The following is a 27,493-nucleotide window of genomic DNA, read 5'->3' on the forward strand; positions in this document are numbered from 1 at the left end:
TGCTGTTAGGCTCGCTCCACGACAGATCTCTGGGCGACCTCGACAGCTCCACCGGCGCAACAGCTGTCGCACTCGATAGCGAAAACGCTCTAACGAACGATCTCGATGCAACTTCGCTATACCGATCCCACTCTATCCACGGGCACAAAGAATGCACCTACCGACTCTCTACGCCCAATCGACCATGTACCCAACGCGCTCGATCAATTAACGCATCAAACTCACCAACAAACTCGCCACATACGCTCACGAAATCAAGAACTCGTAATCGACGGACCTGACGCACCCGACTAGTATCCACCTCCCGTCCACAAATCATACACGAAGGCTGACCAGACTAACTCCTCGCCACCGCCACCGCCACCGCCACCTATAGGGCACTGAACCGGACCAAAAGCTTCATCGCACGTGAAGGGATGTGAGTAGATGTAGCGGCAGAACACACCCATCACTCTAGGGACTGATCGGCAACTTTGCTTCGCCAATATTGAGGGAGATATCGAGAGGGAGGCGCTCATGGGTAATTTGGATGCGGATAGTCCGTCGACATCGGCAACGGTGGAAGGCGTTTGTAAAGAGCATATATTTGGCATGATCAATGCAGGTAGGTTTGTACAAGCCGTCACGAAGAGGGGCACACGGCATCCAAGAAAACAAAATGTCAATGAGAAACAAGAATGATGCCGTCGAAAACAAATCGACGTGACAGGATGAAACCGGCACAGCGGGGAAAACGCGCACGCCAGACGTCCTGCGGACAACGAATCGACAGGGGGCAGTTCGCTCATTTCTTCCTCGGCCTCAACGATGCTCTGCGCCGCTTCACGGCCTTGTCCTCCACCTCTCTGTCCGCGCGGTTCGGCGGAATCCACCCCCTCTCGGCCACCCTCTCCTGCTCGCTCTTCCTTCCACTCCCGCGCGGTCGTCCGACCTTCCTCTTTTTGGCCCCAGCGCGTGATCTGCTTCCGTCGCCTCCATTTCCTTCATCACCCACCCCCTCCTCACCACGAACGTCATCGTCTTCTCCACACTCTCCAGGTCCACTACCATGATCCTCGCGTTCCGTCTGCGTTTCACCGGCCTCTTGGTGCGTCGACGTCGTACCTAACACGAAAACACGCCGACGAGACGTGATCAGCGTCCCAGGCTGCACGCCTCCGGCCCAATGAGATCTCACACTCACCTCTCCCCTCCGTAACAGGTCGCACTCGAGGGGACTACAGCCGAAACAGAGTCAGCATGGCACAACATTCCGCACCGTCACGGCCAACACTCACTCGGTCGCGATCGGAGGCCCCACGAGCTTCGCCATTTTCTCCATCTTCCGCTGTCAAGGGCCCGCCCAGAGCTTCCGCATCGTCAAGGTCCCAACAGATACGGAGGCCAACACAGCTCACTCACCCTCGATTGGCCTCCCTGGGTCAGCCCCTCCTTCTCCATCACGAACGCCACCGTTATTCACTTTAAGCTGCGGCCCTTCCTCTGCGCCAACACCTCTCACACGACCTGCGCCAAATTGGCCATCGTCGTCAAGGCATGCACCCTCCGCAGTGAACTGAACGCACTCACCGCCGTCTGTCTGCGTCTCCTGCACAAGAAACCCGGATAGTCAACGCCACAGTCCAATGTTCAAAGAACAAAAGGTACTCACCATCGCCCCGCTCCCATCATCTCCCCCTCCTCCTCCTCCTCCTATCCCGTCAACTCCTCCTTCTCTTCCTTCTCCGTGCCCGTCATCTCCTCCGCTATCCTCGACGGCGACCCCGCTCCGCGTACCTACCGAAGGCCCCGCGTCGCCCTCGTCGACATCGCCATTCTGCAGCCTCAATTGATCCAGTGGATCGCGCGCGTCGTCGTTGATCCCTTGGAGCCTCTCGATCTCGCGCTTAGGCTTCACGTCGACGTCGTCGATGTCGCTTCGCTCCATCCCCAGTCCATCGCAGGTCGCTCTGACCACTTCTCGGAGCCTGCTGATGCCAGCCTCCTCCTCGGACTTGATCCTCATTGCGCTCTCCTCCGTTTTTACCTGACGGAGAGCACGGAACAAACAGTGAGCCGGTGGACTCCAATCTGCGCGGTCACCGCTTGACACGCGCGATGATCACCACAATACCCACGACAGACTCACTGTCACTTCCAGGCCTCCGCCTTCTGAAGGCTCGACCTTGGGTGCGGGCGGTGGTGGTGACCGTTTACGCTTCATGCTCATATTGAGTAGCGATGTGGCGTATGAGGTAGATATGCGGGCAAGACAGAGACGGAGACGTCTTCAAGCGCCCGACGCCACGCCTGCATCCCGGTTCCTAACACGGCGCCGACACACGTGGCCGCCATCCGATCTCCGCCTCTAACATTTGTGTGTGTGGCGAAATTACCTTGCTTAAGCTTTCCTCGTTTGCCTTAACTATCGATCCCAGATAATAGGGGCTATCACTTATTGACTGGGCATCATTCTAGTCGAAATCTTGCAATCTCAACGCGACGTTGATCTGAAAAGAGAACGATGGAGGCAGTCAAGATGCAGTCGTACCCGCAGAAGTGACTGCAGAGCTCACTCAGATCCTGTCGAATCCTGTCCTAGAAGACAACGAGATCCGTTCAAAGTTAGTGATTTTTTGATTTATATGGTCGTCTGGAGGCTTAAGGGATGGCTACAGTGCAGAAAAAGGCGGCCAACGCGAGGCTCGCGCAGACGCCAGAGGTCTATGTGCTCGCGCTCCCGTTACGATCAAGCGAGCCGTTACCGTCCACTACGCACCCCTCTAGTCCGTCATCGCATCAGCACCAGCCGACCGCTCTCCGCGATGATGATATCGATACCCATAGCCTCTCTGGGATACCTACCGCTCATAGCCTTTCTGGGCTACCTACCACAACGACACCGATTCGGAAGGGCCACACGACGACTTAGCCATTCACTTCTAACCACTTGTACAATGATCCAGCATACATGCGTGCGGCAGAGGAATTGAAAGGAAAGTTCGTGGAGATACCGACCCGTGAATTGCTCGATCAACTTCAGGGATGCCAACCCCGCAGCATGACCTTGGGCCGCTGAAGAAACTTAAAGATGTTACACTGGAAGACCAATCTTATAATTTATTTGTGCGTGGTTTGTGTTCATCTACCGTCCCGTTCGTGCTGATTGCTCCATAGATCAAGGCGATGCAACCCTGCCTGGGTAAGGGCTGGAAATTGAAGGATATCCACAACCACGCAGATCCAGACTCGAAAACCCCCTTGGGCAACAGTGACGTAAAACTCGATCTTGCGCTCTACGCTCCCGACATGTACGATGACGCTCGGCCCTGTCGGTCAAAAGCGGCAGCGCTGTTCGGCGAAGCCAAAATACTCGAGAAGAGCGAGCCTTTCCGTCTGCCACCTGGTGTGGCCCACGTCAAACCTCGGGTAGGATCGTCGTCGCCGTCTCGCTCGGCATCTCCATTCTCGTCAGCGACTTCTCGTCCGATATCTCCATTCTCGACAGCCTCCTTGCGTTCGGCCTCGCCATTCCCGTAGGCACTCAGTGGAGAGCTCAATGGTTTGAGTACGAAAGGCGGCGCTACCTGGGTTCAACCTTCGACGAGCGGGATGAAGTCGCACAAATAGTTCCAGGGCGGGATTCGATGGTACACGCATACGGTCGTATCCGCCTGGGAGCCACCCCGACATCGATCTCCGATCTCTGCTTGTTGACGAACATACCTCGCCTCTTCCTGTCGACGCCGTCACTGCGCTCTCTCGTACAATCGGGGCTCAGGGTGGAATAAGTTCGGAGCAGTCTATTAGCGAGCGCGGCAGTGAAGATAGGGAGGACAGTACGGCCCGCATGCTGGGGATGCTCAATGGCCAGGGGAGCTCCAGGAGGGAAGGCGACTTGAGGGTGGCGCCACAAGTTATCACACACAAAGTCTCAAGCAAGGAGACTATGGATGCGAAGCAGAGGAGACGACGTAGCTCGTCCGTCAATGCCATATTAGCCTCTGACTCTACCACGTCCAACTTTCCATCTTCGTCGCTCACCAGACTTGTATCTTCCCATTCTCCGCGCAAGACGTCAATTCCTCGTCGTGTGGACCTTCCACTCTCAGTTCCTCCAACTTCGCCCTCTACCCCGCCCAGAGCCCTCACACTTCGCGCGGCTCAGCCTTCTCCTCCACGCTCCACATTCATATCTCCTTCGACCGCGCCGACTAAATCTCATAGACCCTCAAGATCCGTCTCCTCCAACACCAACGCGCCTCGGAATTGGCCAAGGGTGATGGGCAGGGCCCTAAGGTGCGTTCAAACTTCTTTCTATCAGTTTTCCATCTCCTCATCCCTCAATTGTACACTTTACTACACCCCCCGATATCTACCCCTGTCCTCATCGTTTCTAACTTCTTTGTGTACAATGCATGCAGATCGTAACGACCGTACCAGACCTCATCGCTGCACTGGATGCCCAATCTGGCTGTGCCCTTGGTACGCCGGACTATAAATACGGACTCAGGGTGCTGGTGCTCGGTATCACGGCCGCGCCTCAGTGGACGAATACGGAGCGGGGGTTGGAGCTAGGAAAAAGAGACAGAGCCAGAGAAGGAAGGGGGGAAAGGGGAGCTATTGGTGGAAAAGCGAGTGGGCGAGGTTTGGGTGCGAGTGCTCGCTCTATTGTTGAGGAGGGGCTTGAGTGAGGATATCTATGGGGTGTCTTGGCGATTACAGATGTAGAGGACGGTGACGAGAGGAAGATGGGAGAGAAGCTGGAGCCGGTTATTGTCGGGTGGGGAAGTTGGCTAGACGGGGCGAATGGAGGGAAGGAGAGGGAACAGAGCGCAGAGAGATAATGACGGGGCTGACGAAAAGAGAATGTGCTGCTTTGGGAAGGTCTGGATGCATTCATACAAGTAGGTAGGGCTATACAATGTCCCTTTTTTCTTTCTATCTCGATTCGCTCGGTGGGCATGACTCTTCGTTTGATGCAAGAAAGAAACACTTTTCCAAGTACGCCGTCGCGTGCGCTGGTCCGACTGTCAACATCCCACTCGCTACATTTGGGCCCCAATATCACGATGGTACTCTCAAGAGATAAGTTTGTGCGCGTCTCCATCCATACCGTGCCATCAGAGGCGCATTTTCAACGACCAACAACTATTCTCGGTGGTCATCCCTACGCTAGAGGCTCCAGAGTCGAGGTACGTATCTCCTATCCCGTGGTTGTCTTTCCCGCATCCTCTAACGCCTCTTGCTTCACGTGCTGTGCCATTTCGCCGAATCCATCGGCTGTCTTTTATTTCGCCCTCCACGACCCTTTGTTGGCCCCGTTCGTGCTTCACCCACTATCTTCCTTCTCCAAATTATATTTTCATGGGGGATTTAGCTTTATCTGCCTACACCAGAAGGGCGACGAACGACAATGGGGAGATAAACGGCAACACAAAGGGTGCACGAACAAGGAATGTATGGATCTAAGTAGAAGAGAAATAGAGTTTCGACATTTTTCGTGCGATGAAGAGAAAAATGGAGAACGATACTCAGATAAGCGGACAGCAAAATACTGAGCTCCACTCCCAAGAGGCTGTGTCCTCGACGAATTCTTCAGGGCCCGAATGGTCGTGGTCCCGGTCGCGGTAGGGGTCGAGAAAAGGGTGGACTGCGCATCAGGGCCATAGATGTCGAGAGCAGAGGAAATCCAAGAGGAGCCAAGAAGCGTCGTCCTTTCTCAGTTTCGTTCCCAATTCGTTCCACCCCTTCAGCTCATTATTCACCACAAGATCGTCCCACTTCTTTGTACTATACTTCTGAAGGTGTTCACGCGGCCTCCCTTTCTCATTAGCCCAACTCCCTTCGTCGAGTCGAAGAGAGTACAAATCAGGGACAGTCCATCGGAACACGTACCTCATCAACATAGACGCAATCTCACCGGACGACTTGCAACGCAAAACGTTTACTTTGATCAGGCACTAGGTATCTGACCGTTGGCGCTTGACGTACTAGTTGAGAGCGAACAATGGCGAGGTCGAGCGTTTCTCGAGAGAGACATATAGGCGCTGTATGGCTTCGATGGCAGGATGGGTGGTGTAGGGCCAACGCCATGGCGACTCGACAAGGCAGCACCAGCGGCAATGTTATGGCTGGCACGGGTACGTCCGAACCCTCGGTCGCTTGGCTGAGTATCAAGAAGTTCATCGTGGAGCCCTGATAGACCGTATGTTCATGCATAGAAAACAGCCTTAATTTGTGAACATACACAACCCATCCAAACTGCTAGTGACGGAGAATGTCGGAACGAAGAAGGTCCTGAGGCAGGTTCGGATACGCTCGTGGATAAGGCCGTCCTCGACCCACCGCCCCCCTCCTCTGACCAGTGTTGAATTTGGGTAAGACGAATTAGTCCCTGCATTTGAATGTCAGGCCTGACTAAGAGAAAGAAATATGAGCGCATACTCACTTTTCTTGAACGCCAGTTGGTGCCTGGTCTTGCTTATAGTGAGCCGAGAACGAATCCTGACCAAACAGATTTATGGGATAAGCACAATCCTATGTCAGTACAGATATATCACACTCACTAGTACGCCAGTCATGCTGGCATGCAAAGCAGACATGCCGTCGCATACCTGTCGATATCGACGATGGTACAGCGTTGCGATTCGGGCGCAGTGAGCCTTGAGATCATCGTACCCTTCCTCCACACGAGCATTCAGAGTAGAGACGTTGTTATCAATGACCACTATATCCCGCCAATTATCTGTACAGATCTTGTCCGTCTCCGAGCATCTGTCATTGATAGCATTTATCTCTGACAACAGCCGCGAGGCCATTTCTTCAAATCGGATCTGGTTCTCGACAGTGCGTCGAAGTCGGGTTTCGACCGCGACGATGCGAGCAAGAAGCTCAGCGTGGGTGATAGGCAACTCTTCGTGTGCTGGGTCTGAGTCGATGGTGGATGCCATGATGTGTGGGCGTGCTGACAGGCTTGCGACTCCGATGCCATCCTTTATAATGTTGTTGTGTTCGCATTTGTATATGTTATGCACTTCTTCGTTCACTCGTGAGATAGTCAAGTAGACCTGCCTCACGCTTCTCATTGGCTTGTATTTATATTATGATTCTGTTCGGAGCAGTCATGTCTTACGCACGATATGACAAGTTCTGCAATCCCATCAGGAAAGCCTTCCCACTAAAAGACAAGTGGAGGGCCTGCCTGGCGGTACGATTCCACCTTTACTTTTTCATGCAGTCTTTTGACTCACCTTCATCTCGACACTCATTGGAGCATGTTGTTTTTGATATAGCCATGCTTTTACATGGCATGCGAACGATTCCCGTAAATACAGTCTCAAACCGCATAGAACAAATAACCATAACCACATGAAAGCAATGTCATAAGCACATTAAAGCCGGTATCAGCCTGATACCTACAGAATCCACAAAGGAACTAGATAGTGGCACATGAATGTAAGATCATTTCACCGATCCTCCTTCGCGTTCCCCATCCCTTGTTGGCCCAAGGCATTGGACACCGTCGCATCTTACCTTATGCGATAGCCCTGAAGTTCTGGTGGTGGGCAGCGAGGGCAGCACCGGGCGTGGAGCCTATTATAGATCACGGAAGACAGTCACTGTAAGTAAAAAGAGGGCCGGAGACAAAAGGGAGGATGGGGTGAGAAAAATCGATGTACGCACCGGCCGTCCATCCGAAACTTCCTCAGGGAATTTGGCTGACATTGATTGCATCCTCGGGCGACGGCACGCCCATAACACCAAAGCTAGACGTACCCGTCTCACTCACAATCACGTCTTTCTCCCTGAAGAACTGGCCTATCCTCGGCCACATCCACACATGGCTGGTCGTCTCCTCACAGAGGGGATCCTTAGTGGGAAACCTCGCCTCAAACTGGGGGACGGACAACTTGGAGGCGAAGACGGCAAGACGGAACGAATTTCGGGGCGAGCTGCTACATGCCGATGGCGTTGTACTTGGCGTACTTGGCGAGGGTGTGGTCAGAGTGGAGCTCGATGGTGCGCTGTTTGGGGTGGGGTATGTGAAGTTGTCGGTGTTGAAGTCGGACTTGAGGCCACCGACACAAATGATGAGTTTCGCGGGGCCGACATCTCTGGGCGAAAAAAGAAACCCCCCGACATATCTACAGACACGATCAAGAGAAGAGTCAGCGCGGAGCCTTTACAAAGAAAGGTAAGGAACCGAGACAACAGATAAGAAGATTCTTACATCGCCGTATCTCGTAACCCTCCCAGACGGTGCTCTTGCCCATAGGGGCAGCGTGAACCGTGAACCAACCGCGCACGCATCTCTACCCGCCGCCTCTCCCTTCCTGACCATATTGTCCAACATGGACTGCTTAGTCTCGTCGTTGGGCAAGAGAGCAGATGTGAGTGAGGTATAGAGGTTACCTATGGGAATCTTCATGAAAACGACGTCGGTGGGGATGAAGAAAAAGACGGCGCACGCACCAGTGATAGGTGCTGAAGAATTACAATTGACCTCAAACGGTGTGTTCCCAGCCTTACCATTACCAAACACCAAACATCAATGCACCATCTGCTCATCAAAAAGATGATACTCACAATCAAGCCTATGAAGTCCCCGAGCTGCAATACAAGCAGAATCTGCCGAACGACGAGTGAGAGACGTTCAGGCAAAGGAAGCGGTGTGCCCGTGGACGCACGCACCGTACTAGTCTCGGTCATGGGGCCTACTCCACATGATTCCTGCCACAGCTCCTTCGGAAGTGTTGGACAACCTGACACAGTTGATGCGGGAGAGCATATGTCAGTGTCGAGTCCAACATTAGATGTTCTAGTTGATGTGGAGTGACAGAAGGAAGGGTGAAATAAGTACGTGCGTAAGACAACGACTTGAACGGGCAGCGAGCAGCGAGCAGAGAGAGAGCGGAAACAGCGGAACAATGAGAGGGGGAGATGGAAGTAAAATATGAGATGCAAGATCATGAAGTGGCGTCGGTGCGGACACGACGCGTCTACAAAGGACCCCTGCGTATGCTGACAGAGGTCCCATCCGAAAACCCCCAAAATCGGTAGTTTTCGTCGCACGATTTTGGGGGTGTTTTCGTCGCATCAGGGATGGGACATCGGATTTTTGGCCATTTCCGTCGCACGTCGGATGGAACATCGCTCCGCATAAGGCCTTCCCAAACCCTGGTCGTCAAAAATTTTCCCCAAATCATGTTTTTGGCCGTGTTTGCCAAGTTTTTACCCCATTTTTTGCGGGCCCGAGAGACATTTTCGTCGCATAACGGGATGGAACATCAGCATCGAAAAGCCGTTTTCGTCGCACTACGGATCGGACGAAACGCGATTTTTCGCTCAAAATTCGTCGCATCAGGATGGGACCTCCGTTAGCATACGCAGGGGTCCTGTCTACAATTGAAAGTCAGCCCAAATTCTATCTCACGGTCAGTCACGTCAGATTAGATTAGATTAATACACAGCACGGTCCCGTTGAGGAACAGCTGGACCTTCTCCGGCCTCCTGCGGACGAGCTCGCCATATTTTCAGGCTGTAGATCCGCAGGCGCATGAGAGGCTTGATAGTAAGTAGGTAGTTACAGGATGTAGGTACAGAGTAGCATCTACATGTAAGAGACAGTTAGGGGACAGGCAGTGCCGGCCAAAGCATGGGCACTTCCTGATATAATTTGAGAACATCGTGTACAAACTTCGCCACTCGGTTGACGGTGTCTCGACGAAATATGATGTTTTGAGTGATCTCCACCGCGTTAACTCATGATCACGCTGCGGATCTTCGTGGAGGAGACATCTTGACCGTGCTTAGAAACGGAGTCATGGTGGCTATCTGACGGCACAAGTCAATTCGGACCCGTGCTGCCAGCGGAGCCTCTGCTCACACACACATCTGTTCATGCTTTGTTGTGTTGCGTGTACCGCTCTCACGTCGACGCGGCCTGTTAGGGTTCCTGCGCACCTTGACGCATCTGTTGCGGCTCGGCGCCGTCTCTCATCGCTCAGCGCGGCTAGGGCAAGACGTGTTTAAGAAGACATGGAGAAAAAGGGTAGACAAACGACAGAAATCGACACACAAGACGTACTGGGTTGTTTTTATGCTGCTCAACCCGCCTGCTCCGTTCGATCCAAAACTGAAGATGGTTCACCAACGCCACCCCGCTCGTTGCCTTCAGCTCATTCATGGTTCCACCCGTTGCCATCTACTCTGTTGTATGCTCCCTTCTTACGACTACCTGTTTGCTCTGGTACGACTCGTCAACGCTTCCACTCACTACTTAACTCCGAGTATCCTCGAGAGCGATTGCACGTGTCATCGAAAGACGTTTAAGCCGAGTAAATGGGATATTCGAATGATCCGAGGGGCTGGGTTTTAAAGTAGGCCTCCAGTGGAGTTCATGTAATCTCGGCGTGAGATATTAGTCTCCTACACAGACCTTTATAGTGATGCCTGTCAAATTGGACAAGACTAGTGAGATATGCTCTTCGAGAACCGGAGGTAGTTAGTCGAAGTGTGAGTCGACCGGATCTTGATTGCGAAAGGTTGATCATAGCATCGTGATTGACGAGAGCGGCCATGTATACGCATCCGGTCATGAGAAGAGATATATTCTACCGGGAAAACCCCATGACTAGCTCATCGCCGTCGACGAGGACAAAGACGAGAGCGAGGGCTTGGTCCTTGGAGAGCATCGCAAGCTGTGTGGGGATCTTATCTTATCTTACTCGCGATTATCTAGCGTTCTTTCTGGTGCGGTGGCGTGGCATATTGCGAGGTGGGCGACTCGGAAGTGCAAACGAAATGTTGAAGAATGTTGACCACGTCCTGCTACTTCTTTTTTCTTCGAAAGCTCCAAACTCCCGCTATGCATCGGCGCGTAGTAGTTGGAGATGAGATACTTAATTTGCCAAGCAGTGCACGTCTCGCCCTTCCTCTTTGTTTCGTCTTCAAACTGATGAGTTGGCAACGCGCTAGTGGCTCTGTGCATGCATTGAGGGACGTCTGACCGTCTTCCCCAGCGTTTTGTGCATATGACCATGCAGTTCATTGAGTATCCACAACAGTTATTGCCAGTGCTCGTGCGCACGCTCGAAGCTTCGGGATCGAGGTAGGTATACTCATTCCGCCATATGGGCCTCCAACACTAACCATTACAGGGCCGCTCCTCCCTTTCATCTCCGATACAGTACTCGCCGACACCGTCGAACACGTCCTGATCAGCTTCGTCGTAGGTGTAGAACCGGGCCCCCTCACTTTCTACATCCATCGTGAACGTCTTCAGAAGCTTCTCCCTCTCCGTCCTCCGCCTCTGCTGGCGGTAATGGGAGTAGAATTGGATGCGGAACGGGCGGGTGGAGGTACATATGAGGGGGTGATTATGACGCTGGTGATTGTTTTGCGGATGGGAGTAAGGATTTTCGAAGGTGCGTTCCATGGGTATTTCCCTCCTGGTTTCCCTTCTGATTCGGCTCGTGCTTGTGTGGTAGAACGACAACCGCGCATCACAAATTTGAGCATTACTCGAATTATTACCTTGCTCTTGACTGTCCACTAGAACGCGAATATACTAGAGTACAGGAAGTTGAGGTTGAAGGCGATAGCACGTGCGGGGTTGACTAGTACGTGGTCGCTACCTCTGCCTGCGCGTCCCTTGATTCCGAGGATTGAATGGCTTATTACCCCCTCTTGCTCGTAGCCATTGCCGTGGAACGACGAGTGTTCGGGCAGGATGCCCAACGCTTCCTGGAGCGGTTGATCCGATTACAACGTACGTCTTCATTTTCCACCCTCGTTCTCAACGATGTCATCGGCTTACCTCGGCCCCCAAAGACAGACAAGTCGAATCCGGCGACGCCACGCTGCCGCACTACTCCATCCCGACCTGGGCGAAGTTATGGGACTGGGTTACGAGCCTTACCTATCAGCTGTTATTACACAGATGTTGAAGGCTGCGATTGTGAAGGCGGATGTTTCGGGCTGCTGCTCGTCTACGCCCTCATGACCCACTTACGCTTATTGGTGCTGGTCTACTACCACCATGGACGGTAAACAGGCCGTCGACCGGACCCTGGCGATGAACGAACACTGCCAGGTATTCAAGACGCTGACGATCATATACCGACGTTTGAGCCACAGCTCCCTCTCTTGCGTTAAGCACTCGAGTTGGTGGTGCTGAGCTCGAGCTTTCATCTTCACCATGCGGTCAAGCATACATGTTCTATGTACGTTCTACCTCCACTTTGTATTTTCTTCCCAACGAGCAACGTGTAATCGGGAGGGTGTGTCTAAACGTATGTAGATTTTAGGATCATACCTATCCATATTCCAGCCGACAAAAACTGAGTCCCAACTCCGACTGATCACCTCAATCTCATCGAGCCCGACACCCCTTCCTCTCCACGCGTTGCTCTACGAGTCGCTCGCGGACACGCCCTGCGTCCTCGGCGACCCGTCTTTCCTCCCTCCCTCCCTCCATCCCCATCACTCCGATGCTTCGAAGCGTACACGGGCCAGCATGCAAGAGCTCAGGAAACGAAACCCAGAGAAATTTGGTGGATATGGGAATGGAGAATGTGGCAATTAGGGAGTTCTGGATGGAGGAGAGAGGAGTTGCCGCTGGTGAAGATGAAACATTTCGCGTTGGAGGACGATGTTGATGAAGATGTTCCAGTGGTTGTGGGGAAAGATCGGGACGAGCGTGCAGGAGATCATGGTCATGGTGGGGAGCGTGAGGGTTCTTGCGCCATGGTTCGGAATGTGGAAGATCGAGGCGGAACGTTGACGGGGAATTTGAACGTATGTGACACCAAGGGTGAAAGTTGTAGCTTCCCGCGATGAGCAGCAGAGATCGAGAAGGAGAGGCGGAGGTGATCGTGGTGGCTTTTGTAAGTGAGTCAGGGCGAGGTCTCCATCTGCCATGATGCATGATACGCGTATATTCTCACATTGTCTAACCTATTCGCAGATCCGATTTTGCTCGCTTGGTACGGTCAAAATCCCTTTGATCCCTGTTCGGGTTTTCTCAGCGCGTTTGCTGATCGTCGTCTCTTCCTTTCGCCGCAGCCACTCTTTCATCACTCACTTCTGACATATCCTTGTTTGCTAGACGGCTCGCAAGATATATACCTGTCGTTCTTTTTCACTCCAAGGATAATCTTCCTCTCCTTGAAGCGTCAATCACACTATCGCTGTAAAGCTGACACGTCGAAACTTCTACTTTGATTTCGCTCGTACTCGAGTCCGCCAACAGCTTTGTTGAATCAGGACGCTGCTTCTCCGATGCTATAGATGGGATAGTTCATTCGATGTACAGTTGGCTCAGGTTATTATCGGTTTTCACCTAGAGGACGAGGCCCTTGAACTGAAATCGGTAAACGTGCCACGGCCTACCCTCCAAGGCCCTTGCTCCCATGCCACCGTGTATTATAATAGTCGGGGGCCCTGACCATTCGTCCCGCTCTATTCCGGTTCTGAACATGCCTCTGCGGACTTTATCGTCGCTTATGTGGCACTTGCATGAGTGCCGTTCCGAACATGAAATGTGATTTGGTAGAAACATGGAACAAGTCTCCATCCTACCCTTCGGGGTCCGCTCTTATCGATCATGGTTAGCGCCTCGATGGTGTTGTATATAACCTAATCACACCTCTCTCGATTTCTTGACCTCTCCGCCATCGCCCATCCATCTCTTGTGGTATGCATGTGTCGTGGTTCAGCTGCACACCCACGTCCAATATCGATTTCTTCTCGCTTTACTAGATGTCGAACGAAGTAGAAACTCCACAACGTGATACTGGTGCTAACGTCACCCACACTGAGCTTAGCGCGGTGGTTAACGCCCAGGTAAACATCCACCGCATCATTTACCGATTATATTCGACTAAAAAGCTCTTCTCAGAATGCGCGCAGCCAAAAAGTTCTGAACTTCGACAGCGGAGACAATCTAACGGTGAGTTTTGGTTGCTTCGTCGGCGTGTTTCTCGGACAGATGCCGTACTCTACTCATCTTGATGGCCATTTGCAGCAGGACTTGGCAGACAATGACGGAGAAGATCGCTTGAATTCGCCTATGGCTGGAGACCTCATCATCTTTGGATCCACAGCGCTACACTCAACTGCGCGATCTTGCAGATGCACTGCTCGATCGTTTCCTTGACTCAGGTGGCTTGGATGATATCAACGGGGCAGTGATGTACGCCACGAATGCGACGTTGCTGTGCCCCTTCTCTGACTCGAGCGAAAGGGCCATGTCTCGATCCTCTAGGCAGTTGTCTCTGTTACTGATCCGAATTTTTTGGAGGTAATGCTGAAATTGAAGCAGCCATTTTTGCTCAAAAGGAGGCCGTCGAGCTCACTCCTGTGGCCACAAAGACAGCAATATCGACAAGTGCATCGCGTTCCAGCGCCGCGCCATCGCCATTATGGGTGAGAATGGGGCTTCTAAACCTGGGCAACTTCCCAACCTTGGATCCGCGCTCATCAGTCGATTTGATAGCTCAGGCAACTTGGTCGACGCCGACGAGGCTATAACGTTGCAGACCAATGCTGTTGAGCTCACACCCGACGGGCATGCGGGCGAGTCGATGTATTTCAACGGTCTTGCAGGTCCTTCCTTCACAGATTTAAGCATATTGGTGATACATAGTGTCGACCGGGCGATAGCGCTTCGACAATAGGCTGTTACCCTACTTCCCGATGAGCGTGCGAATACCCCTCTGACGTTGACGAGGCTATACAGCTTCGGTAACGCGCCGTTTCACTCACACCGGACGACAGTATCGATGAGGCGATATATCTCGACAACCTTGGAATGACACTATTGGGCAAATTAACAAGGCATGATGATATTCACGTGGAGTGTGAGAGGCTTGAACTAGGGCTTTTGCATTTTGTATGTGAAGCCTGTCCCGCCACACGCATAAACGTCGCCATTTAGGGGGCTCCATTTGCGGTACGGCTATGATCACCAGTGAACCTCCTGGGCTACGACGAGGGCGGCATGGATCCAAGATGAGTCGTCCAAATCCCTGTCCATCCGTTTCTGGACTCTTTCCGTTTCTGGGCTCTTTGCGAGGGCTCTGGGCAGAGTGCGTCTGAAAGAGTGTCTTCAACATAGTATTCCACCACCACTAGCCGCACCATGTCCCGCAGCATCAGTTTACGGGGCTTGAACAAGGGTGGCACGAGCGAACGAGGGCCACAGACAAGTTGGTCGACACTCCCGTGAGTGACCATATTATCGATATGGATGTAGAGTTAATAGACTTGAACTGATATTCCTTGGATCATTACCTATTGAGCCCTCGAGCGGTGCAAGACCTTGAAGGCGAAATGGATGCAGTACTAATGCTCTTCCGTATGAAGGCTCAAATCATACCCACAGCTCCCATCGGAGCCGTCAGGGCCACTGAGTATTGTCTCTGTTATGCTGTGGAGAGCTATAGTGCGAGATATAGTCGTACCGTCATCGTCGGGCAACAAAGTGGCTGAGGAAGCATCGGAGAGCGTAGTGCGAGTAGGGAGCAACGGTGTGACAGAAGTGACGAGGCGAAAAGAAGTGGAACGCGTCTGCCGATTTGATGGGAAGAATATTTTGAGTTGTTTGTGGTCTTGCTAACCCGACCGCTAATCTATCTAACTCGATTTTTAACCCTATTGATCTCTGGCCTACCCAACCGACCTAAGGTTGCGTCAATGAAACTCTCTCGGCCGCTCGAGCAAGTGCCGTTCCTACCGCAAGTAAACTCTTTTGACGGCGTTCGATTCTTCTCACAGGCGCTGATGGGCATTGCAATGAATCCATTCAACCGCTTGAAATACCTCACACGTCAAATATCACACCCTAAAGTATTTCCCATATGACTCACTATCCATATTCAGAGTGTGGCTCCTCTTTGATTGAGAAGCTGAGATCTGGGGTGCTAGTATCGCAAAAGAGGCGAAAAACCATTTTGAGGCCTCATGAATTGTGGGACCGTCCCGATTTGAGCACTCAAACCCCACTCTAAGCATGCATGATGGCATTGGTGGCTAGCTCGATCTAAATGGGCATATGTATGAAACCACTTCCCCCAATGTGCGAGGGATCATCGACGGTTCTGGGTGACGGTGAGTGGATGTGGCCATTTAATCGGTCAATAATCGGTTAACGGAAAAGGACTCGCGCAGAGTGCAGCGTAAGCACGGAAGTCGCACCAGTTCCCAACTCCACTTCCGCCAGTCAAGTTGGTCAGGGTTTCGAGGATTTATGAGCAAGTGGCTTCACGACCAAGATAGTGGAAAATGAAGAGGAGCGAAGCGGACGGGCGCTTTGAGCCGTGTCCGTCGTCCGTTCCCGGAAAAGGAAGGTAGCTGTGGCGGCTGCTTCTCCCTTTCAAAGAAACTGTCAGTCGAATAGCCTATTGAGTAGATTCCATAATTCCTGCCTTCCTTTTTCCATGACTTGAACTTGATGTAGATATATATATCTCGCCCTGCCTGCGCCAACGTTTGCTGCGCTTCGCTCTTGCCTTCTGGTCTTCATCAGCAGAAGCTGGCGAATTGTCTTGTCCTACTGATGCAGGCGTCTGTAACATCACTGTATCAATCCAGCGTAAGTCCTCTTGACTGGAATGGGCTACATACTTTTCGTTTGACGCCTTATTTCTGGTACAGGGCTGGATCATTGCATCTGGCACAGTCGAGGCTACACGACGCTTAACTACATACATCCTGCATGGGATCGTCAATTGTATGTATTTCTGCATATTCCCTTCATCATTTAAGTCTGACGACTGTCAAAGCATTCTTCCTCACGGCCAACTTTGACGAGCACGAGCCAACGTATAAATGGTGAGCTCGTTTAGCACATGGGTGGCGACCACATACTCATTGTCGATGAGTTCAGGATGATGCATTGGCTGCGTAAGGTACGTATGGTGTGAGCGCATTTCTTTGCCAGGTGTAGTTGATATAAAGCGATGATATCGTATCATCTTTCGTAGGAACCAGCGTGGGAGCGTAGTAGAGAGTTTGATATTCAATCTAACTTCACCTGGACGCAAGGTAGGAGCGTGGCAGCGCCCGAGGACTCCAAACCCTCAGTGCCGACCGATCGCATCTTCTTCGTCCCAAGTATAGGTCAGTAACGTTATATTACCGTGGGATCTCATATTCACGGGAGTGCAAATGACAGACACAGAGGCTACGATATATTACCATGGTCATTGGCTCCGTGTATGTTTTCACTCCTGCTCCGGTAGAATTCTCATTTTTTCTTAACTCTGAAGTAGGTCAAGAGAATTAGGATGAAAGAGGATTGGGGGTACAAGCAGTCGCTCAAGATAAGGTTATCGCCATCGTCTCAGTTCTCGAGTCATCGCCATCAATAGCTCCTGACCTGACTCTCCATTTGTTTAGCGTTGTGGCCCGCAACCACAACATCTTCAAGGAGTTGGTTCTAGAAGCAAAACAGGACTATGAAAAAGACACTGTCCACAGTGTAAATATCTACGCATCTGACTCGTAAGTTACTTCTGTTTTCGCCATTTTACAAGTTCATCCGTTCATGAAGCATGAAGGATGCACAGGTCCTGGTCTTGGAGAGGTGCACGAACAAAACGTCCGATGAACTCGGTGATTCTTGAGCCCGCTATTGCGGACTCGGTCCTTGAAGATTGTGTCACTTTTCTGAACTCTAAAACATGGTAATTTCGTTATTAATGTGCTTTTTTTCTGCGCTGATATAGTGTGTCTAAAGGTATGCATCAAAAGGTGAGGTTGTCTTTCTATGATTACATGCACATGCTTGATTAGCTTATTGCATCTCTTACGGCACCTTCGTCCTCTAAGGCATTCCTTATCGCAGAGGATACCTGCTGGTAAGCACATTAATTTGCATATTTTCAACTATTATATTTACAATTTCTTACAGCACGGTGTTCCGGGAAGGTCAGTATCCGAAGCCTAATACTGAGAGGAGCAATAGTGACGTATTAAATTAGTGGTAAGACATCGTTAATACATGCGTTGGCAAGCCAACTCGGGCTTGACATCTACATCGTTAACTTGGCGTCGAAAGGGTATGCATCACAATCTTTACTCTATACGGTATATCTGACCTATGTGCGTAGAATGAGTGACGAAGTCCTTGCTAACCTCATGGGCGCCATGCCCCAGCAGTACGGGTGATATCACAACCAATGAAACAGCCAAATCTTTCTCATTTCTCTTCAGTTGTATAGCGTTGTTTGAAGACATCGATGCTGCGTTCACTCGCTCTCTATGCCGGGATGTAGACCCGACTGGTGCCCCGACGACCTCGTCCACAACGACAGGCATGGCATCTGTGTTTATTGCGCCTGCAGACGAGTCTAGAGTGACCTTGAATGGGCTACTAAACAATTTGGATGGATTCACGGCAACAGAGGGTCGGTATGTACCAACAAGTTCTCCATCTTTCTATCTGCAAAGCGAGGTCATATTCAATCCTCCTTTCTTCACCAGACTTCTGTTTGCTACCACAAATCACATTGAATTTCTGGACCCCGCTCTCAGGAGACCGGGACGTATGGACGTCCTAGTCCACTTTAAACACTCTACGAAGTGGCAAGCTGCCGAAATTTACAAGCGCTTCTTCAGTTCTTCTCCTGCACACCCTTCCAGATCTCTGCCATCTGAGATTGAAAGCAGCGTTCTAGATGATTCAGAACTTGACCAACTAGCCCAACGCTTCGCAGGCACCATCCCGGAACACGAAATGACAGTAAGTGTGCGTTTGTACTTGTGGTCCGTATCACCATGCCAATGCCCAAGCATCAACAAGTCCGCAGACATTCTCGGCTACTTGCTAAAGAATAAGACTCGACCCAAAATGTGCGTTGATGAAGCACATGAGTGGTATGTACTTACTGCGTTCAATGTATGTCCATTCCTAATCACACATGTAGGGTTTGTTCCCACCGCGAGGAAGCAGAACGTATCAAGAAGCAGAGAGAAGCGGTGAGTTACCTTTCTCCATGTTGTTCAGTCAACTATCGTTGAGGCTTCTTACTGTTTCGAAAAGCGTGATGAGCGGCAGAGAAACGAGGTATGCCTTAGCTAGGAGCTTTGAATCTCCTGACTGACATTACTCAAATACTAAGCATCTTGCACACATACAGGTATGTCCTCCTATTATCAGTAAAAGTGGTGTTCACGCCTCATTATTTGCTTAGGACGTGGAGGACCAGACTGCAACGGTAAGTCTCGCAGCTATGTGGTGCCTCTAATCCAGCTCACATGTTGGCTTAATCAGAGCAAGGATGTGCATCTCAGTGAGGTCAGTGATATTTCAAGTCGGTTGCCACTGCGTCCAGATGAGTTAATCTATCCGAAGGACAATCGTGGCTGGAAGTCGTTGATTGGATTGTTCTAGAATTTGGTTTCCAGCTTCGTCCCTGCCAAGCATCTGTGTTAGCATTAGTCCCATGGCTTTCCGTTAGTTTCCCTCATTTTCATGTTCTTTGACTCGTTTTGATCGCCATTCACGCCATAAAATGTCACTTCTGATTGTTGAATTGATTCACGGACAATCCTACAACGCTTCATGAGATTCTTCTACATTTCCATCTGTGCGAGCGTAACGGCTCCAGAGGCAGAACAGGCGGGGTTTTAACAGTCCCAGTAAGCCTGGCAATTCGAGTGAGCTGCCCCAGAGGGCCACTTATGAAGGCATCCGTTTGTAAAACACAATTTCTACCACAGTTTTCATTGTATCGCTTAGCAGATGGTATGGGCGTGTAGGCGGCGGGCCATCAGCAGAACAGCTAATCGCTCAAAGACGCCCAAGGCCTTGGAGGACCGTGGAGCTCCTGCCCGCTGCTTGGACGCACCCGAGCTGCGGTGGAAATGAAGCAAGTGTTGAGACGGCGGTCAGAGGACGCCGTATACCTCGCTTGCGACTCGCAAATGAATTCTGCGTCGTCGCAGAGTCGTTAGGCGAGCTTGGAAAAGGCTGCCAAGGGCATCTGAGCTAGAAAGAAAGTGCAAAGAACATCGCGCCTGCCCCAAACTCATTTCATTTATGGGCGCTTTTGTGGGTTATAGTGCTATTTCGACCTCTTCCACGGCCACCATCTTCGTCCTACGTCTCCGCCGGTGTTCACCTCTGTGTATACCCTAATAACTTGTTTCTAAGACACGGGGACATCATGTATTCAATAACTAGCTGATTGCCTTAGCCAACACTGGTCTTGCTGTGTAGTACGGACCCGATGGTTTACCCCGAAGACAAGTATCTGGTTACCGGTGATAGGGAGTTGTCTGAATATTCGAAACTACGGTCGGTCCGTGAAGATTTGCTCAATATCTCTTATCTATTTACCGAGATCCCGCGCTGCGTGCGTTCCACAGTCGCCTGCGCGTCACTTATCCATGTCTTGTCCGGGCTACACAGCATAACGAAACATCTCACAGCCTCAACGATGCTGACATGAAGACTGTGGGACACGGCGTGCGTCGAGGTATCAGGGGTTACGTTGCGAGGGGGATTGAGACAGACGAATTTCTGTAGCTGGTAGGTCGCAGCTTGGCCAGGTGCGCAACAGGTGCGTAGGTTCTTCGTTTAGTCTCGATGATTTTCGTCCTCGCCGGACATTCATATAGTTGTGTTGATATGCTGGAAGATCGGTCCCGCTCTTGCTTGCGGAAACACCTTCGTCTTCAAGCCTTCCAAACTCGCTCCCCTCACCGCTCTTCGTGTGTCCTCGCTCATCAACAAAGCCGGGTTCGCGCCAGGCGTCGTGAACATTCTCGTCGGCTACAGTCCTACTGGAGCCTGAGGCGACGCCATGTCCTCGCATATGGATATTAAGACCTTGTATTTCATTAGTTCAACGTTGGTCGGGAGTAAGATCATGGAGAGGGCGGCATAGAAGAACTTGAAGGATATCACGCTCGAGCTTGGGGCAAGAGCTCATCCGAGCACCATCTCCAATGATGCGGATCTGGATCTGGACTGGAGCTCGCACGGGATCTTGTAGGTCTTTTTTTTTCTCCACTCGCTCCAGGCAATGCAATGAAACCGACTGTATTCGGTTCGCTATAAGTAGCTGGAACCACGGCCAAGTTCCCGAATCTTTGCACAGTGCGGTATCTATAACGAGTTCCTCACAAGTTTACCGCGAAGGCGGCATCGATCAAGCTCGGTGATCCATGCGCTCACGACTTGTACCATGGTCCTCAAATATCGCAACAACACTATGAAGTACATGTTTCCATCTCTCTTGCTCTTCCGCATATTCTACTGCTAGCTATGAGATCCATACTCACCCGCTACACCCGTTCTCAGTGAATCATGCCCTACCATATGTTCCATGCTTCCACAAGACATGCAGACTATAACTTACATATCTACCTCAAACGCTTTTCATTCCGTCGCCCAACTGCCGCCTGTCTATTCCCCGTACATATCAGTAGAGCATGACGTGCTCCACTCCCTTGGTGACAACTACTCTCGGTTTAGGTAGACTAGCTATAGGATATCACGAAATAAATATGCTTGGACAAACATACAATTATTTTGGCTGGTATAGTAGAGGCTCGAGGGTCAATATGTACTTGAAACTAGTGCTACTATTTGCTCGCGTAAGTGATCGGCGGAGAAGGACAAGTGATCGACGTTTCCAAGGACGCGCCTTGGAAAGCCTTGGAGCGGTCTTGGGCGCCCCACCCAGGATGGGTGTCTCTGGGAACACTCGGACGTCTTGGAGCCCTTGCAAGCCCTTCTAAAGGGCTTTCAGAGTTACTGATGATGTTCCTCGTTCCCCTCGAAATATTACACCACACCGAAGCCTCTTCTCGTAAGGACTCTCCGAGTACAGACTTTGCCGCACACTCCTCGAGAACGAGACGCCTGCGCGTGCTATGAACAGATGCTCGATATTGTCAGTGACGTGCGTGGATAGGCTGGACTCCACTATCGACATGCTGAACGAGTTAAATGCGTGGTTGGATAGATCTAAGAACATGAGTCTGAGACAGGAACGACTTATATGGTGGAGAAAGCGAGATCCATAGCCGTCACCCGGCCGGTGTATCGCTGCCCTCGCCTGTGTGCCATCCCAATCAATAGCAACAATTACATCCGCTACTAGCTTCACACCGCCGTCGCGTTGCTGGATGGCGTCGTCGATACCGTATCAAACAATAGTACCGAAGGAAGTTTGTATTCGATTTTGACAACTTAGAGGGGTCCGTGTGCGCAGCTCAGGTGTTTGTCATTAGCAGCCGGTCGGGTCAGGGGAAGAATGGCACCAAGGGGCCTCCATGTTTGGACTCTCCTTTCATCCCACGAAAACGAGGGCGGGGAAAGCATGGTGCATCAGCAAGAGCACTGTAAACTCCGCGGAGATCCTTTGCTTTGTTGCAATGCCTGCAGCACGATGTTTAGTAGTTGAATATTCAAGTACTGTAGGACAAAAGAATCGCACTCCGTTGGCAAAGCATTGATCGGCATGGCCGCTTCCAACTCGAATAGCACATATAGAAACAATCAGAAATGGACACCAGATAGTCCAAGATCAAGAGTGAAGGGTGAAGAGACAACAGTCAGGATCAAGATGATATGAACGCTATATCACCGCGGGCTCGATCTGCACACAGTACTCACACAATACACCATGCAGGCGCACCATTCAGGCCCATTCTCGGCAGGTAGAACGTTTTGATTGTCTTGTATGCCAGTTCATGTCTAGCTGGAGGCATGCAGTACGCAGGAGAGGATGGCTTCGAGAACATTGGGTTAGAAGAGACGACCGCGCGCCACAAACTAACTGCCGCCATAGGATAAGTTGCAACTACAGGGATATCCAGCAAGGTCATTCTGGACTCGCATCTCTCGAAACTCATCATGGGCTCTTGCCGCAACGAGCTCCAAACCGACGAGATACTATACAGCACCGCGGAAGAAGAGTTTAATTGTGTGGCTCAAAGAAATAAGGGGAAATGAGTGAAAGGGCGCCGAAGAAGATACAAACGAACAAGTACGTGGTGCTTAAGAGTAAGTGAGTTTCTCGGGCTAGGAGGAAAGACCTTGCTCGGCGCGAACATAAGAAGCTGAAACAAGGATTCGATGAAATGGGATGGCGCACCAGTTAGAGGCCCATTCGTTCAGATACAGAGCGAAACCAATGGACGCAGACGCCAGGCTGTTCAAATTCCTGCCCGTTTGTCCTTTGCCTCTACAGCTTTGTTAAGCCTCCCTGCACGTTCTGCAGCATTTCTCCGCCTGCGCTGGACTTTCTTCCGCTCCTTCTCCTTCTCGTTCGCGGCAAGATTGGTCTTTTTGCGCTGCTTCTGTCGCAGGCGGTGTCGTCTGCGGATGTCAGCTTGCTCGTGTCGGCTCACCAACCAGTCGATATGGACCCAGCGGCGTGCTAAACGACATTGTGGGCCTGTGGATGACAGCGATGAGCACACGAACGAACCAGTATATACGAACATACACTTTGGTACCAGGACGGACTCCTTCGCATGTCTTGCGGCCGCTTTCGCACATTCCTACTTCACGTTCAACACGTCAGTCCTTCCTTCAAGAAGATATCATGGGAACCAGAGGGTTGATCGCTCCACCATGGTAGAAATGAAAGCACGTACGATGTGCAGCAGTATCTTGCAATCACATATCGATGCGAGGTTGCAGCGGTTTTCCTCGGAGTTTTCGTCTGATTTAGACGAGAAGCAAATCTGACGAGGAGAACAGGAAAGTCAAAACCTTATGAACCGCAAGGGGAGGTGTCGAATCGACGCACGCAACAGGAATAGAAGAGGTCTTCCTAGTGTTTTGCCATATGAGTGACGAGGGATACTCGGGAGACATGACAACACGAACCTCTCCTTTTCGAAACCGCACTTTTCTGAAGAGGGCGGTGGTCCGCCTACGGAGCCCTAGGCCGGCATGAACAGCCTGCGAATCGGGCGTGAACGGCACACACACTGATTGCTAGGCACAAGACCACACACCTCGAACCGTTCTTGTTGGCTCAAGTTGCGAGCCTGTGGGGGAGAGAACAGCCGCATGGATTGCGGCTTGCGTATATAGAACTGGAGAGAGGCCATAGGTAAAAACGGCTTGAAGAAGGAGACGATTATATATGGTTGAAGTTGAAGTCGAAGTTAACGTTGTGGTGGCGCCATGAATAACCGTGGCCCCTATCGCGGCTATCTCCGATACCGCACTGGGAGCGCCCACTCTTCATCTCTTCGTCTTCCACCTCAACTACAGATCACCAGCGAGGTATAGCTACAGTGAGTATATATGATTACTTCCTTCTCTACTCTTAAACTCACCTTACTTCAACGTTCACCCAGATTGGCCCGATGTAGGATGCCGCTGCGGGTGCCGCTCGCGATGACAGCAGTCGCAAGCGTTGACATCGCTTGCGATTTGTCTTCCTCAGTGGTCCGTAAGCCAGCCAGTCAGCATTGTCACCGTTCAGCTGCCGCGATTGTTGACTCGATCGTGGCGGACAACGACGTGGTTCTGACCTGGCTGCTTGGATGCCGATCGCGCATTCATCGTTCAGCATCCCAGCTATGGAGCGTCTTGACTGACGCGACATTGGGTGCGAAAGCGTTTGAGTGCCGGCGAGATCTTGGCGGCGTTGCCTCACGTCCAGCTGCTGCGAACTTTGATTAGATCGCGGCGGAAAAGACGTGGGTCTACGTTGTCGTCTGGATAGCTATTACTCGTCTACCTTTGGCTCGAATGCACCTCCTCTCCAGGGCCATCCACCCCAACACGTTTAGTTGTGTCAACAGTCCGAAAGGCACATTAGTTTGAAAAGGGTCACGAGGCTAGCTGTCCTCGTACGTATCATCTTTCTTCCTGTTTAACCCCTTACGAGTCTTCCTTACTCCCGCGCGCCGACTATGCATTTCGCTAGATACATTCCTACAACATTTCTCGCGACTTCCTCTGTCATACACTCCGCTCTCACCCGTGTCCCGCCAACTTTTTGCTTCCGATCGGAAGTCCTGGGTACTGGATTAGATAGGCCAGTTTTACATCTATTTGGTGTATCGTCTCTGCATCTGAAGAGTCCAAACTGACGAGCGATATCGGTATACGTTACAGTGACCCTGCATATGGACGATGGGCCAGGATACGGAGTCACGACGCATGGATTATGGCCATACTTGTACGTTCTCCGTCTGTTTTTGTTAACTCGCTTTCGCTTGGAACCCCGTTTTTGTAACTGCCGCCTTCCCTTCGTTGTTTCGCACCACTATCGCTCATATTTATGTCTTTTCCCTCTTATCCCCCTCCCTCTCTCTCTCCACAACACCATCATTATCCATAGATACGACCCCTGCGACCTCTGAATTTTCCCGAACAAAGAGCAGCGGACGGATCGCGTTGGGCGGGGATATTGGAGACGATGGCGAGTTTCAATAATGGGCGCATCATTCGAGTTGGTTGCCTGGGTCGAGGTTGAGGTGCGTGTTCTTTTTTCTGTTTTATTTCATGATTTGCGTCCGTATGTTTTGAGTTGTGTTTCTGGGTGCGGGGTGCTGGCGGGATTTCCTCTTTCGGCTCTCGGAGCGTCGGTGGAGGATATATGCCAGCAGTGGGAAGTGTGGACGGAGGGAGCGGGTTTGTGGCGAAAAGTAATGAGACGGAATTTGAGATGACAGACGGGACCCGTGTATGCGTTCGGAGATCTGACGACGCATGACATAAGGCCGATGTTGCCTTCGTGGACCGACGCGCTCGTTGTATGTGTTGCGTACGCGGTTGACGTTCACGCCCTTCTCACCCTCGGCCTCTTTCCTGTTCCTGTGCGACAGCTCTGCGTCATCATCCGACTAACCTCTTCCTCTCCACAGCTCCTGCACCTGCCCAGACCCCCCTTCACAAACACCTGGAGCGACCGCGATGCGCCTGTTCTCGAAGCCGAACACAACAAGCTGAATGCTGAGACTGGCCATCTCGTTTTTCAGAGAACGCCAGTTATGATTCTTTGTATAATAATGCGAGTATGGACGAGTGAGAGGTTTAGGAAGAGATTATTAGTCGGCTGTATACTTATAGGTGAGTTGTTGGTTCTAAGTTTTGAAGATACAATGTTGATGTGATTTGGGTGGTTCGCACAGGTGCTCTGCGATTTAGTAGGTTGTTTCTGCGCTTATGTTCACGCGACTGGATATCTTCCAAGGTTCCGGCCAAGTGTTCAGTGCGTTTGGCATGTTCGTCTCCTTCACCTAACCTACTCTCTCGTCCTCACACGCCGACGCAACTACCCTCGCCACCCATTGCTTCGTCGTCCTCAAATGTCTCGTCAACAGCCTGGTGTCGGGTACTATACTCGTGTCGCGTAACTTCCTTTCCATCGTGTCCAAGTGCCGTTTCTTGCTTCCTGATACTGTTTGTTCTGCCTTTCCGCTTCGGGCCTCGAAGCTTGAAGTCTCTAACTATATTCCTTCCATTCTCCTTTCACTCCCCTCCGTCTCATTAGTTTTCTTACTATGTCACGTACTTAATCTGTGGGCACTCATGTCTGTCTGACCATGTGAGGCCTTTACAATCAAGAAACTTGTGTACCGCAAGCGCTGTCACCTTCATCACGGGGTGAGCTGCTCCCCGTTTATCAGCCAGCTCACATCCTCATGTTTTCATGCCTTCCCTCTCCCCAATATCAAAACGACGAGAAGACGGTCGTTTCCTCGAGGCGAGTTTAGCTATGTACTTTGCGTTCTGAGAACGATCTTTAGAACAATTTCGATCGCTCGATATGCAGCATTTCCGGGGCGATGCGGCTTACTTTGCAGGCACGACTGCCACGCGGTTTATATGGTGTAACTAGAAGGTAGTGGAGCATTCTCCGGAACATGACCCGAGCTGCATCGTTTCCAGCGATTCAGTTCTTTGTAGAACGAGTGGGCATATATTTATTATTGTTCCAGCCACTCTGGTCGCACTCGTCTACCCTGTACGTTCACTTGCACCGATCACTTAATCATACAGACGCCGGCTTACCCAATGGCGGCCCTCCTCACCAGTGACCTTTCACTGTACTGTACCGTTAAAGGGATCCTCGCGGGGATGTCGTTTCTGGAGGTGGAAGGTATACTACTATGAGATCTCCGATCTTCGTGCACAAGCACGAGCTCCACGGAGCGGCCCGCTGACAATGCGTTGCAGAGTGTGTCTCTTCTATCAAGGAGTGTGGGTTTATTGCGCAAGTCTCCACACATTCCTGCAACATGCCCATACCATGCACGCACCACGCCTACATGATTAGAGGTGTCCCATTTAAAGGTGCATCTACCTATCTCCCCTCCTTTTCACTCGCCCTCTCTTACACCCATATATCCCTCTTCTAGACTTCTATTTCACAATTTTTCGCGTTTTAGATGCCGGGTGCTCGGACAGAGACTATTATAACGCCTCTCCAGGCCAACGCCAACTTTCGATCACTTGTCCAGCACGCCGTAGCCAGGCAGAATAAGCGTGCGTGCCTCCAACTAGTGTGGAAAGTTGCACGTCACT

The 27,493-nt window shown here is 51.3% G+C and overlaps 8 protein-coding genes across 8 annotated transcripts; 3 read left to right on the forward strand and 5 right to left on the reverse strand.

The window, feature by feature from the left end:
• Nucleotides 1–784: 784 nt before the first annotated feature.
• Nucleotides 785–2,209, reverse strand: STEHIDRAFT_113722 (uncharacterized protein; the record flags this gene model as incomplete). Its single annotated transcript, XM_007307654.1, has 6 exons — nt 785–1,104; nt 1,184–1,217; nt 1,278–1,348; nt 1,402–1,588; nt 1,652–2,026; nt 2,129–2,209. 6 exons carry the CDS (start codon nt 2,207–2,209, stop codon nt 785–787), a joined length of 1,068 nt encoding a protein of 355 aa, XP_007307716.1.
• Nucleotides 2,210–3,024: 815 nt separating this feature from the next.
• On the forward strand, nt 3,025–4,826 carry STEHIDRAFT_113723 (uncharacterized protein; the record flags this gene model as incomplete). Its single annotated transcript, XM_007307655.1, has 7 exons — nt 3,025–3,105; nt 3,157–3,449; nt 3,488–3,629; nt 3,761–4,030; nt 4,207–4,278; nt 4,404–4,632; nt 4,705–4,826. 7 exons carry the CDS (start codon nt 3,025–3,027, stop codon nt 4,824–4,826), a joined length of 1,209 nt encoding a protein of 402 aa, XP_007307717.1.
• A 1,386-nt stretch (nt 4,827–6,212) lies between these two features.
• STEHIDRAFT_160222 (uncharacterized protein) lies at nt 6,213–6,932 on the reverse strand (the record flags this gene model as incomplete). Its single annotated transcript, XM_007307656.1, has 3 exons — nt 6,213–6,339; nt 6,431–6,486; nt 6,597–6,932. 3 exons carry the CDS (start codon nt 6,930–6,932, stop codon nt 6,213–6,215), a joined length of 519 nt encoding a protein of 172 aa, XP_007307718.1.
• A 755-nt stretch (nt 6,933–7,687) lies between these two features.
• Nucleotides 7,688–11,419, reverse strand: STEHIDRAFT_160223 (uncharacterized protein; the record flags this gene model as incomplete). The annotated part of the gene is made up of 6 exons (XM_007307657.1): nt 7,688–8,126; nt 8,289–8,394; nt 8,455–8,506; nt 8,569–8,610; nt 8,674–8,744; nt 11,134–11,419. The coding sequence occupies 6 exons, from the start codon at nt 11,417–11,419 to the stop codon at nt 7,688–7,690; spliced, it is 996 nt and encodes a 331-aa protein (XP_007307719.1).
• A 1,145-nt stretch (nt 11,420–12,564) lies between these two features.
• On the reverse strand, nt 12,565–12,903 carry STEHIDRAFT_160224 (uncharacterized protein; the record flags this gene model as incomplete). The annotated part of the gene is made up of 1 exon (XM_007307658.1): nt 12,565–12,903. One exon carries the CDS (start codon nt 12,901–12,903, stop codon nt 12,565–12,567), a length of 339 nt encoding a protein of 112 aa, XP_007307720.1.
• An 840-nt stretch (nt 12,904–13,743) lies between these two features.
• STEHIDRAFT_160225 (uncharacterized protein) lies at nt 13,744–14,660 on the forward strand (the record flags this gene model as incomplete). Its single annotated transcript, XM_007307659.1, has 4 exons — nt 13,744–13,827; nt 13,883–13,933; nt 14,088–14,176; nt 14,360–14,660. 4 exons carry the CDS (start codon nt 13,744–13,746, stop codon nt 14,658–14,660), a joined length of 525 nt encoding a protein of 174 aa, XP_007307721.1.
• A 2,884-nt stretch (nt 14,661–17,544) lies between these two features.
• On the forward strand, nt 17,545–18,967 carry STEHIDRAFT_62902 (P-loop containing nucleoside triphosphate hydrolase protein; the record flags this gene model as incomplete). The annotated part of the gene is made up of 9 exons (XM_007307193.1): nt 17,545–17,669; nt 17,723–17,736; nt 17,815–17,843; nt 17,897–17,913; nt 17,967–18,044; nt 18,096–18,143; nt 18,199–18,396; nt 18,469–18,727; nt 18,788–18,967. The coding sequence occupies 9 exons, from the start codon at nt 17,545–17,547 to the stop codon at nt 18,965–18,967; spliced, it is 948 nt and encodes a 315-aa protein (XP_007307255.1).
• A 4,187-nt stretch (nt 18,968–23,154) lies between these two features.
• On the reverse strand, nt 23,155–24,060 carry STEHIDRAFT_160227 (uncharacterized protein; the record flags this gene model as incomplete). The annotated part of the gene is made up of 6 exons (XM_007307660.1): nt 23,155–23,396; nt 23,448–23,502; nt 23,599–23,688; nt 23,754–23,777; nt 23,834–23,908; nt 23,965–24,060. The coding sequence occupies 6 exons, from the start codon at nt 24,058–24,060 to the stop codon at nt 23,155–23,157; spliced, it is 582 nt and encodes a 193-aa protein (XP_007307722.1).
• Nucleotides 24,061–27,493: the final 3,433 nt, after the last annotated feature.

The sequence above is a fragment of the Stereum hirsutum genome (genome assembly GCF_000264905.1).
Source record: "Stereum hirsutum FP-91666 SS1 unplaced genomic scaffold STEHIscaffold_13, whole genome shotgun sequence".
NCBI lineage: Eukaryota > Fungi > Basidiomycota > Agaricomycetes > Russulales > Stereaceae > Stereum > Stereum hirsutum.